At 54.0% G+C, this 18,194-nt stretch overlaps 1 protein-coding gene across 6 annotated transcripts in view; it reads right to left on the minus strand.

Annotated features, from left to right (window-relative positions):
- Positions 1–14,974, minus strand: part of TNK2 (tyrosine kinase non receptor 2) — a 50,632-nt gene extending 35,658 nt beyond the window's left edge. For 4 of the 6 annotated variants that reach the window (XM_064360087.1, XM_064360084.1, XM_064360086.1 and 1 more), the window contains exon 1: positions 14,886–14,974. Coding sequence is in view for 1 of the 6 variants with exons in the window: in XM_064360075.1 (XP_064216145.1) it covers positions 929–1,162 (234 nt within the window). In the remaining 5 variants the exon portion in view is untranslated. Of the gene's footprint in view, positions 1–928; positions 1,381–14,310; positions 14,846–14,885 lie in introns of those variants that run through there. The other 2 variants (XM_064360075.1, XM_064360081.1) reach the window with 2 other exon arrangements.
- Between the last annotated feature and the right edge of the window lie 3,220 nt (positions 14,975–18,194).

Below are 18,194 nucleotides of genomic sequence, written 5' to 3' on the forward strand. Positions count from 1 at the left end.
GGACCCTCCTCCTAGACATCCCGGGGCCTGCGGCCTGCCCCACCCCCAGCCTGCGCCCGGCAGCCGCTCAGCTGCCAGAACGCCGGGCGCCCACCTGCTCGGGCCTGTGCTCAGCCGGCTCCGCGCCGCCTCCTGCGCAGGCCACGCCCCCAAGCAAGCCACGCCCCCAGGCCGCGCCCCCGCCCCGGAGGCCCCCGCGCCCATTTCACCGCACTCCACTCCGGCAACGCGGCACGCGCTGTGTGTGCTGGGAACGCCGGGCCGACCGGGTACTGCGCTGACCTCCCTGACTTCAGAGCAGTGACACGAGGGCCGGGACTCCTGCTGAAAAGCTGCTCCGACACTGGCCCACGTGGGGGTGCCGCACCCAGCCCTGGCGCAAGGCCATAGCCGGCACAGGAAGTCCCAGGGCAGAGACTCTTCCTCTCCCCCGGGGCCGCAGGGTATCACTTCTCATTCTGGTGGCATCTGAAACAGCCACGGACCCTTTAGTACCAGGTATTTAGGGCTGAGGTCAGGGCACCCTCCCTGGGTTGGGTCAGAGGAGAGAGAGGCTCGGAGACATCTCCCCACACAGCTTCAAGGCTAAGCGAGACCCTGGGAGGGCACTAGGTGAGTTCCCCCTAAGGCCTACTCCTCACACAGCCCCTTACCCGCCCCGAAGCACACCGGGATAGGTGGATGACTCTGCCGGGGAGGGGTCCCAAACGCCTGGTTCTATGCTGTACAGACGTTTCTCGGCATCTTACTGCAGCTAAAGGCACACACTAGTCTTGGGAGTAGCTGTAAGACCCCAAAGCCGGGACAAGGTGGGAAATACCAGGGCCATTCCCTCTTGCCCTGGCTGGATAAAGGATCTGATCCAAACACTGCCCTTTCCCGCTTTCTCCCTGCCTCACCGCCCCCCACAAATCTCATCTCCCAGTACCATCCTATTGTAAGAAATCCACAGGATCCGGACTACGTTGAGGATTTCCAGAATCCACCCCACGTGTACACCTCTGCTCTTCACGTGTCCCTTTCTAGCTCCAGGCTGCAGAGCTAAAGGAAACAAAAGAGGCTGGGGGCCAGCCCACCTCCGCTGTCCATTCCCCCTGCAGCCTCTCCAGCTGCACTTTGTGACACTTGTTGAAGTGACAAATCCACACCAAGGAGCAGACATGACATGCAATTTCCGGCCAAGAGGATTTTTCCAAAACAATGTACCGTATTCTCAGGAATGTACGCCAACCCTACCTCCCAGCCAGCCTTCTCCCACCTCCACCTCCCTCTTCTCCAAACCCCGAACATACTGAAAAGGAGAGAGGGGCTTACAGCTCCCTCCCGCAGCCAGAGGATTATCTTGCCTCCACACGTCAGCCCCACCAAGTTTAGTCAACCTTAACTCACCCCTCTGTGCGCAGGGCCCAAGCTTCTGGGCCAAGGCCAGGCTGGGTGCCCTCAGAACCTCATTCCAGAGGGAGCTGCACCAGGCAACCCCACACCCTCAGGTCAGCTGGGTCTGACATCACACTGGTCTGGGGAGGAGGCTGGCCAGGGACCAAGAAAGAAAAGGGAGTGATTCAGACACATGCCACGACTGTCCATGCTCTTTCCATCTCCAGGACAGAGGCCCGCTCCCTCCCACGGGAGTCTGGCAGCTGAGGTCCTGAGGGCAGGCAAGGCTGTGTCTGCTGGCAGTGTTGGGCCCATGCCAGCCCTGAAGCGTCTTCACCCCCACGTGTTTTTTGTTTTGTTTTTTTGAGATAGTGTTTCACTCCAGCCCCAGACTGGAGTGCAGTGGTGCGATCTTGGCTCACCGCAACCTCTGCCTCCCAGGCTCAAGCAATCCTCCCGCCTCAGCCTCCTGAGTAGCTGGGATTACAGGCGTGCACTGCCACACCCAGATAATTTTTGTATTTTTTGTAGAGAAGGGGTTTCGTCATGTTGCCCAGGTTGGTCTCAAACTCCTGGGCTCAAGCAATCTGCCAGTCTTGGTCTCTCAAAGTGCTGGGATTACAGGCAGGAGCCACGGCGTCTGCCTCCCCCACCCAGCTTCTTAACTGTTGGTATTTCCTATGACTTTCGAACTCATGTTTCCTTATCTTCTCCACTGACACATTGCTGCCTGGGGTCACCTCCTCTCCTCCAGGAGACCACCACGTGCTGTCTCTCTATGACCACCATGTGCTGTCTCCATTCCTGAATTCCTGCGGCTCCAGACCCACATTTCCAGACTCATAGGGCAGCTCCGCCAGGAGGCTGCACAGGTACCACACATTGCGTATCCATGAGCTCGTCATCACCCCCACCCCCTTAAACTCTGCTTCTGTGCTGTATCCTGACTGAAAACATCACAAGCCAACACCAGCCACCCAAGGTAGAAGCCACACCCCACCACCGACCTCAACCAAGACTTCGACTCCTTCCTCTACCTTCTCCACCAGGCACACCACGGTCAGGGTGCTTCAGCCGCCTCAGAGTTCCTCCTGTCAATAACACTGAGATCAGGAGTCAGGCAGATGGGGGCTGAAATCCTGACTCCGTCACATTCTAGTTGGGCAACTTTTGAGCAAATAACCTCTAAGCCTCAATTTTTTATCTGTAAAGTGGGGATAAACGGAGTCTCCTTCATAGAACTGTCACAGTCGTAGGAGGTCGTGAGGGGCACCCTCAGCACAGCACCTGGCTGCCCGCTGTTACTGCTGTGTCAGCAAGACCTGCCATCCTTCCCTGGCTAGCACACAGGTGCCCTGTAAGTCCTCATGGCACCCAACCCCCTGCTGGCACTCAGGCCCTCTGGGATCCACTCCTCGCCAATTTCTCCACCTCTCTCTCTTAGCATTCCCTTCAAATGTCTCTATGTCCCAACCAGGCCGAGTGTTTGCCCTTCCCTAGACATACGCCGGGTTTTTTCTTGTTTTTTGTTAAGAGACTGGGTCTTGCTCTGTTGCCAGGATGGAGTGCAGTGGTGTGACCGTGGCTTATTTTAACTTTGAAATCCTTGGCTTAAGTGACCCTCCCACCTCAGCTTCCTGGATGACAGGCACCAGCCACCATGTCCAGATGCCCTTTAATTTTAATGTCTGTGGCCAGGCGCAGTGGCTCATGCCTGTAATCCCAGCACTTTGCGGGGCCAAGGCAGGCCGATCACCTGAGGTCAGGAGTTCAAGACCAGCCTGACCAACATGGTGAAACCCCGTCTCTACTAAAAAATACAAAAATTAGCTGGGTGTGGTGGTGGACACCTGTAGTTCCAGCTACTTGGGAGGCTGAGGCAGGAGAATCGCTTGAATCTGGGAGGTGGAAGTTGCAGTGAGCCGAAATTGCACCACTGCACTCCAGCCTGGATGACACCAAGACTCTATCTCAAAAAAAAAAAAAATAATTAATTATGGTTATCTCTGCTGTTTCATTGGAGGGGTGCTTGAAAACATGAGTAGGATAACTACAGGGGCCTATTGTTATTACACAGTAATAACATGTGAAAAATAGCCAAAAGAATTTTTTTAAATTTAAATTATCCATCATGTTCCTATCCTTAAAGGGTCACTATTCCTGTAACTCTTTGTATTAGCACACAACTGGACTGAAGGAGCCCTCTGTACACACCTCTGCTGTCATCTGTGCATCGTAAGGTGACATCTATCTACATATGTCGCCCTGAAGGCAGAACCTGGCAGGAGCCTGGGCGGGTCTGCTGAGGACCCCATCTTTGTGAGGGACCCTGGAGAAAGGTGGCCTGCTTCTTTCCCCGCGAGCTGCTGCCCGATACTTTCCCAGCGGGTGCCAGAAACAAGCCTGGTTGCCATCCCCTAGCCCTGGCTTTGCCTCTCCCCTGATTTCTAACACAGAGAAGCCAGCACCTTCCTGGGAAGAGGGGCTGTCAATCTCATCACAACCACTCCAGCCCCAGACCTACTAAGCGACTTAGCCCCCACAAAGCCATCTCAGATCCAGAGACAACTCAGCCAGTCCCTTGGGCAGAGGGAGAGCCTGGCATTGGCCTTAAGAAAGGCGCCTTCTCACTGGACTCCTGCGGAGGCAGTGCTGGGGCACAGGGTGGCACACAGGGTGATGGAAAGGGGCCTGGTTCTGTCAGGATCCCAGCTCACCCAGAGAGGAGAGGGGTGCAGGGAAGTGCCAGGGTGGCAGGACAGAGCCCAGAAGCAGGGGCAGACACACCAGACAGGGGCCCTGCTATGCCTCATCTCCTCCAGCTCCAGCGGAGAAGGGCTGTCACTTTAGAGTGGAAGGCAGAGGATCTGACTAAACAACATGACATAGCCCACGCTGAACCTGAGGCTGACTGGACTTGTGGGCTGACATGTGGAGACAGGATCACCCATCTGTATCAAGCCTTTAAAGTACTGCGAAGCTGCTTCATGCTCCACCAGCTGAAGACCCCTTCCCTCCCCAGCGCCCACACCAGCAGCAGCGTGTGGCAAAGGAGACATTCCGGCAGCTGACGGGTCTTACTCCCATGCACGCCACACATGCCCAAGCACCCGGCTGGAACACCAAGTGCTGCAGAGAGCGGCCTCCCGTTGCCTGTCCTGCCCACACACTGTCATGGCACCAGGGCACAGACGGAAGGGTGCAGTCTAGCTCCCAGCTGCAAGCCACTCCCAGCGAGAGCGCTTCCAGGGCTGGGCGGAGGCTGTCCAGCTGGTCGTCCTGCCCACTGCCAGCTCAGGCCTTACCCCACCCCGAAGCCCTAAGCAAGAGCCCAGAGCTGAAGGGGCCTATTGTTGGCCTGGAGGTGGAGCGTGGAAAGAAAGATGCTGAGGAGATGCCAGAGCTGTGAGCTGAACATTACTCTGCAGGAGGCACTGCTCATCCCCTTGGGACCATGCCTACACCAAGACCCAGGAGCTGGGAAAGCGTCATCTAGAGCAGCCTCCTGGGAGCAAGAGAAATGTCTGGGGCTTCAAGACACACACCTTTAATCCCACTGTATCCTGCTCACCCATCTGGCCCTTGAAGAACCTGGGACTCTCAAAGGGGAAGGGGCCTTGCCTGGTCCAAGATGCTAAGAAACTGTCATCAGGAATGGATGCCCAGGATTTGCAAGGGGGCAAATGCCAGCATAACAGTGACTCTCTTCTGGCCATGGGGTGGGGTGAGAGCCCTGCCAAGGTCAGGGGCCCAGAGAAGAGACCCTGCCTCATTAGCAGACACAGTATACAGGGGACAGAAACAGAAGGATCTCATGTTGTTACATTCAGCTGGGGCTCCCAGGAGGTACAGCTGCTGAAGAGAGGGACCAGAAAAACCTCTCCCCCCTCTTGCCTTCCTTAGTCACGCACCTAGCACACGCCCACCCAATGCTAGTTTCTAGGGAAATATGAAGGGGCAGAAGTCATGGTCTGGGCCCTCAAGAAGACACTGTGCACAAGCTCTTCACTAAAAGTGACTGGAAATCCACCTTACTACCCCAGATCATCCCCATTTTACAAATGAGGAAACCAGCTCGGAGAGGTGGCCAGGAGCACCAAGAGAATAAAAGGTAAAGCCAGAATTCGCCCATTCAGGACTGTATGCTTGGCTCAAGGACGCGGGCCCATGGAGGTCACGGCTGAAGTCTTACATCCCCATCACACTTGCTAAGTAGATACACATCATTCGCTAATGCTGAGTGAATTCATGGATTCTGTGAGGAAGTCAAAAGAAGGGACAGGGGTTCCAGGAAAAAACAGTAGATTCCACACAATGTCACTCCTTCCTGAAACCCCACCAGAACTACAATTAAAAAAGAATTTTCTAAATGCCATAGGCCCCTAGGGAGGGCAAGAATGGCACAGGAAAAAATCCAGCACAAAACTTTAGAAGCTGGAAAGCAGATAGGCTAGTGGCAGCTGAGAACTGACCCAAGAAAATCACAAATCCCAAAGTGAGGGACACTTGACTGACCCCCATGGAATCCTCAAAAGCCTAGGAATTGGCAGCCCCAGAGACCTCTGGAAGAAGAGGTGAGTGTCCAAAGGGCAATGCTAAAATACAGGGGATTACTGAAGAGCTATTTAACAGACAGTAACGGCTAGGCGCGGTGGCTCAAGCCTATAATCCCAGCACTTTGGGAGGCCAAGGTGGGGGATCACTTGAGGTCAGGAGTTCAAGAACAGCCTGGTCCACAAACCCCGTCTCTGCTAAAAATACAAAAATTAGCCGGACGTGGTGGCTAACGTCTGTAGTCCCAGCTACTCAGGTGGCTGAGGCAGAAGATCTGCTTGAACCCGGGAGGTGGGGGTTGCAGTGAGCCAAGATCATGCCACTGCACTCCAGCCTGGGCGACAGAGCGAGCGTCCATCTCAAAAAAATGAAAAAAAAAAAAAAGAGAGAGAGAGTAAACCTGTAGCCTCTCTCCCCAGCACAAAGCTACCAGGCGAATGCTCCTCAACCACCCTGCAAAAGCCAGGGCTTTCGCGAGAGAGGATAAACTGATGTCTCTGTACAGCGGCACAGCAGGCTCAGCTGAGAACAGAGGGCGTCACACCCCAAACGGGGAAAGCACACACGGCAGATGTCAAGATCCCAGTTCCCTTCTCCACTTGCTCCCGGAACATGGCAGGAGACAAGAGGTGTCTTCTCTGGGGACTCGGACCAGGCCAAGAAAGATGGAAAGATACAAACCCTGACAGTTGCCAACAAATGGCCCATCCAGGTCACCACACAAAGCTCTGTCAACAAGGCCACCCAGCGCTGCAGTCAGCCTCCCTGAGGAGCACACAACAAAAAATTACCAGAGACCGGCCGGGCGTGGTGGCTCACGCCTGTAATCCCAGCACTTTGGAAGCCAAGGTGAGCGGATCACCTGAGGTCAGGAGTTCAAGATCAGCCTGACCAACATGGTGAAACCCCATCTTATTAAAAAAAAAAAAATTACCAGATACCTAAGAAAAGCATCGGAGAAACAGAACAAAGCATGCTGAAAAATGCAACCGGGAGGAAGTAAGACGGTGGAAAACATTTTCAGACAGAAAACTCTCATCAGTTTCCTCAGAGAGACAAAATAAAAATGGAATTTTTTTTTAACTGGAGGATCAAAAAATTACAAACAAGACAGCAGACACAAAAAATTCAAGAGACTGCCAGGCGCAGTGGCTCACACTTGTAATCCCAGCACTTTCGGAGGCTGAGGTGGGTGGATCACCTGAGGTCAGGAGTTCGAAACCAGCCTAACCAACATGGAGAAACCCGTCTCTACTAAAAATACAGAATTAGCTGGGCGGGGTGGCCCATGTCTGTAACCCCAGCTACTCGGGAGGCTGAGACAGGAGAATCTCTTGAACTCGGGAGGCGGAGGTTGTGGTGAGCTGAGATCTCACCATTGCACTCCAGCCTGCGCAACCCCACCCAGGGTGGTCTGGGCCACAGCAAGTGCTCATTCATAGTTGCTGCATGTTAAATGAGGCACAGATCCGTTTCTCAGAGGTTCATGTATATAAGATCACCTGGGATCTTGTTAAAACACATTGTGATCCCAAGCCTATGAGGTGGGGCCTGGGCATCTGCATTTCTCACAAGCTCCCACGCAGCTTGGATACTGTTGGTCCATACGCCACGATCTGAGAAGCAGGTTCTCCTCTCAGCTCTGGAGTGGCAGCTCTTTGCCCTGTTGTGCATTAAAACCACCTAGAAGCTTGGAAAGTGTCAGGGGAGTTTCTTTGTTTTGGGTTTTTTTTTTTTTTTTTTGAGACAAGTTTTGCTCTTGTTGCCCAGGATGGAGTGCAGTGGCACGATCTCCGCTCACCACAACCTCCGCCTGCCCCCCGCCCCGGGGGGTTCAAGTGATTCTCCTGCCTCAGCCTCCCGAGTAGCTGGGATTACATGTGCCTGTCACTGCATCCAGCTAATTTTTGTATTTTTAGTAAAGACAGGGTTTCACCATCTTGGCCAGGCTGGTCTGGAACTTCTGACCTCATGATCCACCCTCCTCGGCCTCCCAAAGTGCTGGGATTACAGGTGTGAGTCACTGCACCCGGCCAGTTTTGGGTTTTTTTCTTTTTAGAGACAGGGACTCGCTCTGATAACCAGGATGGAGTGCAGTGGTGCAATCAACGTTCACTGCAGCCTCAAACTCGAGGGCTCAAGGGGTCCTCCCACCTCAGCTAGGACTACAGGCACGCACCATGACACTCAGCTTTTTATTTTTTATAGGGAAGGGGTCTCACTATGTTGCTTAGGCTGGTCTCAAACTCCTGGCCTTGAGCAATCCTCCTGCCTTGGCCTCCCAGACTGCTGGGATTTCAGTGTTTTTTATTAGGCTTTTTTTTTTTTCCTGAATATTTTCAACCTGTGGTTGGTTGAATTCACAGATACAGAACCCACAGATACAGAGGTCCGACTATACAATGAATCCTGATGATATAAGAAAACTACTCTCATAAACACAGATGCAAAAGTTCTTAACAAATCCCTCAGCAAACAGAATCCAACAATAATACAACATAACCAGTGGGGCTTGTCCCAAGAATGTGAGGTTGTTTTAACATCTGAAAATCATTCAGTGTAGTTCGCCATGTTAACTAAAAGAAAATCCAACGATCGCTTTGAAAGATACAGAAAAAGCGTTTGCCAGAATCTAACATCTATTCCTGATTCAAACTCTCAGCCAAGTAGGAATAAAAGGGAGCTTTTGCAACCTGGTAAAGGTCAGATATGAAAAACTTACAGCTAACACCGCTTTTTTTGTTTTGTTTTGTGAGAGTTTCGCTCTGTTGCCCAGGCTGGAGTGCAGTGGTGCGATCTCGGCTCACTGCAACCTCCACTTCCTGGGTTCAAGCGATTCTCATCCCTCGGCCTCCCAAGTAGCTGGGATTACAGGCGTGTACCACCACACTGGGCTAATTTTTGTATTTTGAGCAGAGATGGGGTTTCACCATGTTACCCAGGCTGGTCCTGAACTCCTGACTTCAGGTGATCCACCCCCCTCAGCCTCCCAAAGTATTGGGATTACAGTTGTGAGCCAGGACACCGAGCTAGCTAACACCACTCTTAATGGTGAGAGACTGAATGCATTCCCTGGAAGATCAGAAACAAGGTATCTGTTCTTTTATTCAACATTAGATGAGGCTGGGCTTGGTGGCCCACTCCCATAATCCCAGCACTTTGGGAGGCCCAGGCAGGCAGATCATCTGAGGTCAGGAGTTAAGAGACCAGCCTGACCAACATGGTGAAACTCCATCTCTACCAAAGATACAAAAATTAGCTGGGTGTGGTCTCTGTAATCCCAGCTACTCAGGAGTCTGAGGCAGGAGAATCGCTTGAACCCAGGAGGCAAAGGTTGCAGTGAGCCAAGATCATGCCACTGCAGCCTGGGCAACAGAGCAAGACTCTGTCTCTAAAACACAACAAATTACACCAGAGGATCTAGCCAGTGCAGTCAGGCAAGAAAAATAAGTAACAGGCATAAAGATCAGAAAGGAAGAAGTAAAACTTTATTAGCAGATGACATGGTGCTTCAGAAAATCCAATGGAAGTTACAAAAAAGCTTATTAGAACTAAGTCAATTTAGCAAGACTGCAGGATTCAAGCTCAAAATACAAAAATCAATGGTACTTACATAATTAGCAACAAACAACTGGGAAGTGACATGTAAACAACAGGACCATCTTACAACAGCATTACTGACAAGAGCCAAAAGGTGAAAGCCACTTGAGCCCAGCCTGGGCAACATGGCGAAATCCCATCTCTACAGAAAAAAAAAAAAAAAAAAAAAAAAATTATCCAGGCGTGGTAGTGCACACCTGTAGCCCCAGCTACCCTGGAGGCTGAGGTGGGAGGGTCACCTGGGCCCAGGAATTCCAGGTTGCAGTGAGTCATGATCACGCCACTGCTCTCCAGCCAGGGAGACAGAGTAAGACCCTGTCTGAAAAAAAAAAAATGGTGAAAGCAATCCAAGTGAATGGATAAACAAAATGTGGTATATTCACACAGTGGAATATTATTTAGCCTTTAAAAAGAAGAAAATGCTGACGTATGCTACAGTGTAAATGAACCTTGAATACAGTATGCCAAAGTGAAACAAGCCAGTCAAAAAAGAACAAATACTGTATAATTCTACTTCTGTGAGGCACCTAGAGTAGCTAAATGCATAGAGACAGAAGGTGAAATGGTAGTGATCGGGGCTGAGAGAGGAGGGACAGGAAGCTGCTAATAGGTGCACAGTTTCAGTTTCACAAGATGAAAAAGTTCCGGAGGTGGATGCTGATGACGGATGTGCGACATTATGAATGTATTCACCACCACTTTAAGATGGTTAAAATAGCAAATTTTATATTATGCCTATTTTACCACAATTAAAAGTTTCTAAAAATAAAAAACAATACTACAAAGAAAAACCAGTATCATTTACAACAGCATAGAAATAGGTAATATTTAAGGATATGTTCGACAGAAGATAGAAAAGAGTGATATATCAAAAACTACAAAACACTGCTGAGAGATATTAAAGGAAACCTAAATACAGAGAGATATATTGTTCAAGGCTCAGAAGGTTCAATATTGCTAAGATATCAATTCTCCCCAAATTGATCATAATCCCAATCAAAATCCCACAGGCTTTTTTGTAGAAATGGGCAAACTAATTCTAAAATGTATATGGAAATACAAAGAACCCAGAATAGCTAAAGCAATTTTGAAAAGGCAAAACAAAGTCTGAGATCTTACCCTGATTTCAAGACTTACTATAGTTTACAAACCCACAGTAATCAAGATAGTGTGATACTGGGATAAAAACAGACAAATAGCTCAATAGAACAAAACAATCCAGAATTAGACACACACAATTGATTTTTTTCTTTTTTTTGAGACAGTCTCACATTGCAGCTCAGGCTGGAGTGCAATGGCACAATCTCGGCTCACTGCAACCTCTGCCTCCTGGGTTCAAGAGATTCTCCTACCCCAGCCTCCCCAGTAGCTAGGATTACAGGCACCTGCCACCACACCTGGCTAATTTTTTGTATTTTTAGTAGAGATGGGGTTTCACTATGTCGGCCAGGCTGGTCTCAAACTCCTGACCTTGTGATCCACCTGCCTCAGCCTCCCAAAGTGCTGGGATTACAGCTGTGAGCCACCATGCCCAGCCAACAATTGATTATTGACAAAGATGCAAAGGCAATTCATTGGAGAGACACATCTTTTTAACAAATGGTGCTACTAGATCAATTAGAGTTCTACATGCAAAAAACTGGACATGGATTCACACCTTGCATTACATACAAAATTAACCCGAAATGAATCACAGATCTAAATGTAAAACCCAAAACTATAAAACGCCTACAAGAAAACAAGAGAAAACTGTTGTGACTTTGGGTTAGGCAAAGACTTCTTGGACATAACACCAAAAATGTAATCCACAAAGTAACAGACTAATAAATTAATTAACTAAAATTTAAAACTTCTCTTCAAAAACACACCATTTTGCATTATTGATCATGAACATTTTTTTAGAAGACACTGTTAAGAGAATAAAATATAAGCCACAAACTGGAAGAAAATATTTGAAATCACATACCTGATAAAAGGCTTATGTCCATAATATATGAAGAACTCTTCAGAACTCAACATGAAAAAATCCCCACACAATTAAAAATGGGTCAACAATCTGAATAGACACGTCACCAAAGATACACACATGGCCAACAAGCACATGAGAACATGCTTAACAACATGAGTCATTAGGGAAACACGAATTAAAATCATAACGAGATACCACTACAGACATGAGAATGTCTAAACTTAAAGACTGACCGAATCAAGAGGTGGACATATCAAAGATGTGTACAAACCAGAACTCCCATACACAGCAGGTGAGTATATAAAACGCACAACCACTTTAGAAAACAGTCTGGCAGTTGCTTAAAAATTAAATGCAGGCCGAGCGTGGTGGCTCACACCTGTAATCTCAGCACTTTGGGAGGCCGAGATAGGCAGAGCACCTGAGGTCAGGAGTTTGAGGCCAGCCTGACCAACATGGAAAAACCCCGTCTCTACTAAAAATACAAAATTAGCCAGGCTTGGTGGCGCATGCCTGTAATCCCAGCTACTCAGGAGGCTGAGGCAAGAGAATTGCTTGAACCAGGGAGGCGGAGGTTGTGGTGAGCTGAGATCACGCCACTGCACCCCAGCCTGGGCAACAAGAGCAAAACTCTGTCTCAAAAATAAAAAATAGGCCGGGCGCGGTGGCTCACGCCTGTAATCCCAGCACTTTGGGAGGCCGAGGCGGGTGGATCCCAAGGTCAAGAGATCGAGACCATCCTGGTCAACATGGTGAAACCCCGTCTCTACTAAAAATACAAAAAATTAGCTGGGCACGGTGGCGCGTGCCTGTAATCCCAGCTACTCAGGAGGCTGAGGCAGGAGAATTGCCTGAACCCAGGAGGCACAGGTTGCGGTGAGCTGAGATTGCGCCATTGCACTCCAGCCTGGGTAACGAGAGCGAAACTCCGTCTCAAAAATAAATAAATAAATAAATAATAAAAATAGTTAAATGTATACCTACCACATGACCCAGCCATTCCAGTCCTAGGGATTTATCCAACATCCACACAAAGACTAAAAAACCATTCACAGCAGCTTTCTCTGTAATTACCAAAAACTGAAAAAGGAGGCACAGGTTGCGGTGAGCTGAGATTGCGCCATTGCACTCCAGCCTGGGTAACGAGAGCGAAACTCCGTCTCAAAAATAAATAAATAAATAAATAATAAAAATAGTTAAATGTATACCTACCACATGACCCAGCCATTCCAGTCCTAGGGATTTATCCAACATCCACACAAAGACTAAAAAACCATTCACAGCAGCTTTCTCTGTAATTACCAAAAACTGAAAACCCATCAACAGGTCAATGGATAAACAGACTTTGGCACACGTGTGCAATGAACTGGTGATACATGCAACCACGTGGACAAACTCCAAAACACTTCCGTTGAATGAAAGAAGCCAGGTCAAAAAAAGAGCACATACTACTTGATTCCATTTACGTTAGATGCTGCAAACTCAAATACAATGACAGAAAAGACCAGCCTGTGACCTCTGACCTCTGGTAGGACACGGCAGAGGAGGGGTGGGGTGGAGGGATTCCACCAGGAAACTTTTGGGGACTGGGGAATAAGGGGGATGTTCACTATCTTGATGGTGGGGGTGGTTTCATGGGTTTATACATAGGCTACATCTTATTAAATTGCATGTTTTAAATATGCTCAGTTTACCATGTGTCATTATACTTCAATAAAGCTGTTATTTCAAACAAACAAAAAGAAACACTTCATCTTCTAGAGGAAGCACAAGGCAGCAGGCTAATCTCGGGCTTAGAGGCCACAGGAAAAGGCCTGACCATTCCTCCCCGACATCTGCTAGCCAGGGCTCCTGGGAGGTGGGCAAAGGTTCCAAAGGGTCTGAGCAGGACACTGCAGGGGAAGCCCTGGCCCGCCGCACACACCAGGAAACTGAAACCTAGAGACATGATGTTGCCCAAGGAAGTTACGCAGCTTGTAAGCGATATAACCAGATCAAAAGCAATCTGTGTGATGCCAAGGCCTTTTTCCTCCTATTCATCTACAAGTTCAAAAACGCCGACCTGAAATAAGGAGGTGAAGATCTGTGCTCGTGTATATGTGTTTAAAGCAGACAATTCTCTCCACCTGAAGCCACGCAGTGAGAACCACTCTGGCCGTTCCAGAAGCGCCAGGCGCCGTGGGCGCAGCAGCTGAACTTCCGGTGCATGAGTGTTCGGGTGGCAGCATGACAGGCAGGGGATGAAGCTGACAGACGGGTTTAAGTTTGTATGAGGAGCAGGCTAACCGGCTCCTCCAGCAGCTGCTACCTCCAGCACCACTCCCTCTGCCCCTACAGAGCACCCAATCTGGTTCGGGACGGGGGCCTGGGACCATCTGACTCAGAGCCACACCTCGGGCTGGGGCAGAGAGGGGTCCCAGCTAAAGCCCTGGGCGGGCAGCAACCCTGCACCCATCCCCACCCAGGTGCCAGGGACCCATCCCCACCCAAGAGCCTGACAGTGCCAGGTAAGAGGCAAACTGCCCTAGGAGACTAAGCCCCCCCGTGGGGGCGAGGCAGGATGAGTAGGTCTGGCACTCAGGCCACCAGGGAGTCAGCAAGAAGCCCAATACAGCCACCACCCTTGACCCCTACAAGCCCTCCCTCTAGACTGGGCTGGGAGCAGCCCTGATGGGTGCAGAGCCCATGATACCACAGCGGCCCATCTGCAAACCTCCCCAGGGTGGAGTCCTGCGGTGCAAAGGCACCCTCCTCTCCCACCCCTTTTGCGTTGGGGTGGTGAAGTCCCACCCGAAGACGGGAAGGCTCACCAGTTGCTCTCCATCCTTCTGCCCACTAATCGCCCTTGGCTCTGGGCCGTCAGGGTAAATCAGCTGTGACAGGACGCGCGGAGGAGCAGGTCAGGCTCGTGCCGTGCCCAAGCCACTAGCTGTCACACTCACATCTCAGCTCACGTGACCAACAGGGTTACAAAATAAGGTTCTGTTAATCCCACACCGCCCTCTTCCCTTACGTGGAACGTGTTTTGAGGACTTGAGGCAACCTGTGTTGATTGCAGCATGCAGAATACAGCATGGAGGCGCCCCGAACGCCATCGGCGGGCAGGTGGAGGGGTGGGACCCCTCTCTTCCCTCTGCACAGACCTGGCAGCTACCCAAACGTCTCGCCTGCTATCTAGACGCTAAGAAGACGCCCCATCACTCCAGGAGCCATACACAGTGCAGAGGGTAAGGGGCGGCGGGGAGGAGGAGGTCCTGCCTCACACCTGGAAACTACACCGCTCCCTCCAGGCTGGAAGCCGAGAGAGACCAACGACAGTGCGGGGACCAGCGAGCTCTTGCTCCCAAGCACACCAACCCCAGCTAGGGGAACCGGGCTTCCTTACCTGCGCCTTCCGCCGCCTCCCCGCAGACGCAGCTTCGGCGATGCCCAGGCTGAAGCAGCAGAAGAGGCTCCCGCGGGCCGCGGCCCGCCCTCAGGCAGTGGCTCCCAGCGCGCCCCGCTTCCCCGCACGCTCCCGCTCCCGACCCCCGACGCCCCTACATCCCGCGTCCCCTTCCGTCCGTGAGTGACCGCGGGGCCGCGCCGGCCAGCTACCACCTCCTCCGCCGGCGGCGCCTCCGGGGCCTGTGCCCCTCGCGGGGTTCCTCGCCCTCCCGGGGCTCCTTCCCGTGCACACAGGTTTCCTGGACGGCCCGCACCACCTGTCCCTCCTGCACCCCGGGAAGCCAGTTCGCCTCCTGCACCCCCAGGCGCCCCTCCCCAGCGGGCCCCCAGGGCCCCACCGGCCGGGCCCTCCCGACCAGCTCCGCGCGGCTGCGGCGCGCCGGGGCCGCTCCCAGGACCACCGCCTCCCGCCCGACGCTCTCCCACGGCCGCTCCCCGCGCTCGCCCGAACTTCCCGGCCCCTCGCCGGACTCCGGCTCGGGCCGCCGCGGCCGCCTCCGCGGGCTCCCCTCGCCGCGCTCCTGCACCCCGGCCCGGGCCTCGCCGCGCTCCTGCACCGCGGGGCCGCCTCCGCCCTTCTCCTGGTGCTGCCCGCGGGGCCCCAGCCCCTCCTCCTGCGCCACGGGCCAGCGCGCCGGGCCCGGCCACCGCGGCGGGCGCCCCCTGTCCGCGCCGTCCGGCGGCCCCCACGGCGCCCCCGGGCCGGGCTCGAGGCCGCGGCCGCCGCGCTCCTGCAGCGCCGCGCCCACCCCGCCCTCCTCCTGCAGCGCCGCGCCCACCCCGCCGCGCTCCTCCACGCCGAGCCTCAGCCCGCGGAGCTGCTGCGGGCCCCAGCTGAGGACCCCGACGCGCGGCGGCTGCTGCTCGGGCAGCGCGGGGCTGAACCCGCCACGCTCCTCCTGCGCGCCCCGCCGGCCGCCCCCCAGAGGCCGCGCGCTCCCGCCCCTCCAGATGGTGCTGCCCCGGCCCCGCTCACCGCGCCGCCGCCGCCCCGGGCCTCCCCTCCCGCCCCGGCCGCCCCCGACTCCTGGGCCCGCCTCCCCGCCGCCCGCCCTCGCCTCCGGCCGTCAGCGCCAGCCCCTCAGGTGAGCGCGCTCCCTCCGCCCGCCGCCCCTCCAGCCCGAGCGCCCCCCGGCCCGTCTGCGCCTGCGCCGCCCAGCGTGGAGGCGGGGCGTCCCGCCTCTTAAAGGGCCCGGCCGCGTCGCTCCTCCCCTCCCTCCGCCCCCAGCCTCCCGGCCCCACCCCGCGGCCCCCCTCAGCCCCCGCTGCCCCCTCACCCCCCTGCCCCCCTCGCCCCCCTCGCCCCCCGCTGCCCCCCTCGCCCCCCTCGCCCCCCGCTGCCCCCCTCACCCCGCTGGCCCCCTCAACCCGCGGCCCCCTCACCCCCACTGCCCCCCACACCCCCCGCTGCCCCCTCACCCCCCGCTGCCCCCCTCACCCCGCTGGCCCCCTCAGCCCCCGCTGAACCCCTCGCCCCGCTGCACCTTCACCCCCACTCTGATTCCTAGCGACCGGGCAGCCCGCAGACCCAGGTGCGAGACCCAGCCCCAGCCCCAGGGCCCAGCCCCAGACCCAGGTCCCAGACCCAGACCCAGCCCCAGGGCCCAGACCCAGACCAGCCCCAGGGCCCAGCCCCTGACCCAGGTCCCAGACCCAGCCCCAGCCCCAGCCCCAGGGCCCAGCCCCTGACCCAGGTCCCAGACCCAGCCCCAGCCCCAGCCCCAGGGCCCAGCCCCTGACCCAGGTCCCAGACCCAGCCCCAGCCCCAGGGCCCAGACCCAGACCAGCCCCAGGGCCCAGCCCACACAGAGGCTGCCGTGGGCAGCGAGCACTTGGAACCCAAGAACTCAGGGCCACTCTGCCCTTGTCACTGTCCCTCATGTAGAAAGTGGGTGTAAAACAACTCTCTGCAGAAGGGAAGGTCAGACCTCGAGGAACTGTGTAGGGCTGGCTGTTTTGCACTCACATTGTCCAGCAATGGAGCCCAGGGCCGTGGCCAGAGAGCAGGAGGGCAGTGAGAAAGGGGAGGCTTCTGGAAACCGACATGGGGCGCAGTCTGGGTGGATCTGGGTGGCGGCGCCTGGCCAGTGAGGTGGGCAGGGCAACTTTCTACTAAATCATCTAACTCTGCAAGTAACGGCAGCCCTTCCCCGGGGAGCTGTGAGGCCTCGGCCAGGACCACCCACTGTGGCCTGGCTTCAAGACGCCGAGTGGGGACGACAAACCTGAAGTTTTCTCCCAGCCCGCGACACTGCCTCCGTCATGACAGCTGTGGAGGCTCGCAGAGTCTGACAGCACAAGGCCCCGCACGTAGCACCTCTCCGCATCCAACTCCAAGAGCCCGAGGGGACACGTACCGTCCCCAGCTCTCACGTGACAGAACTGAGGTTCTCCGTGGTATACGTGACTTGTTCAGCGCCATACAGCTGGTAGTAGTGAAGCCAAGATGCAAATCCAGTTTTCCGACTCTAAAGTCTAAGGCACAGGCCAGGTGCAGTGGCTCACACCTGTAATCCCAGCACTTTGGGAGGCTGAGGCCGGCAAATCGCTTGAGCTCACGAGTTCAAGACCAGCCTGGGCAGCATGGCGAAACCCTGTCTCTACAAAACATACAAAAATTAGTGGGGCCTGGTGGCACATGCCTGTAATCCCAGCTACTCAGGAGGCTGAGGCAGGAGGATTGCTTGAGCCTGGGAGGCAGAGGTTGCAATGAGTAGAGACTGCGCCACTGCACTCCAGCCTGAGCAATAGAGCCAGACCTTGTCTCAAAAATGAAAAATCACGCTGGGTGCAGTGGTTCAGGCCTGTAATCCCAGCACTTTGGGAGGCCGAAGTGGGTGGATCACCTGAGGTCAGGAGTTCAAGACCAGCCTGGCCAACATGGTGAAACCCCCATCTCTACTGAAATACAAAAATTAGCTGGGCATGATGGCGGATGCCTGTGACCCCAGCTACTCGAGAGGCTGAGATGGGAGAATCGCTTGAACCCAGAAGACGGTGGTTTCAGTGAGCCGAGATCGCACTACTGCACTCCAGCCTGAGCGGCTGAGCAAGACTCCGTCTAATGTAAAATGAAATAAAATTAAAAATTCTGAGGTGCAATAAAGCAATGCCAAATCCAGGAGCCCTGCTTCAGAAAGCATCAGGACTGACCAGATTTCACTGCTCAGTAGATGCAAACGACTGATTTAGAGCACACTTCCCCACCAGTAAACAGAGCTGGGGGCGAAGCACCTCTGCCTTGGTT

The sequence above is a fragment of the Aotus nancymaae genome, unplaced genomic scaffold, assembly GCF_030222135.1.
Source record: "Aotus nancymaae isolate 86718 unplaced genomic scaffold, 86718_ANA_hifiasm-v0.15.2.pri h1tg000038l, whole genome shotgun sequence".
Classification (NCBI taxonomy): Eukaryota; Metazoa; Chordata; class Mammalia; order Primates; family Aotidae; genus Aotus; species Aotus nancymaae.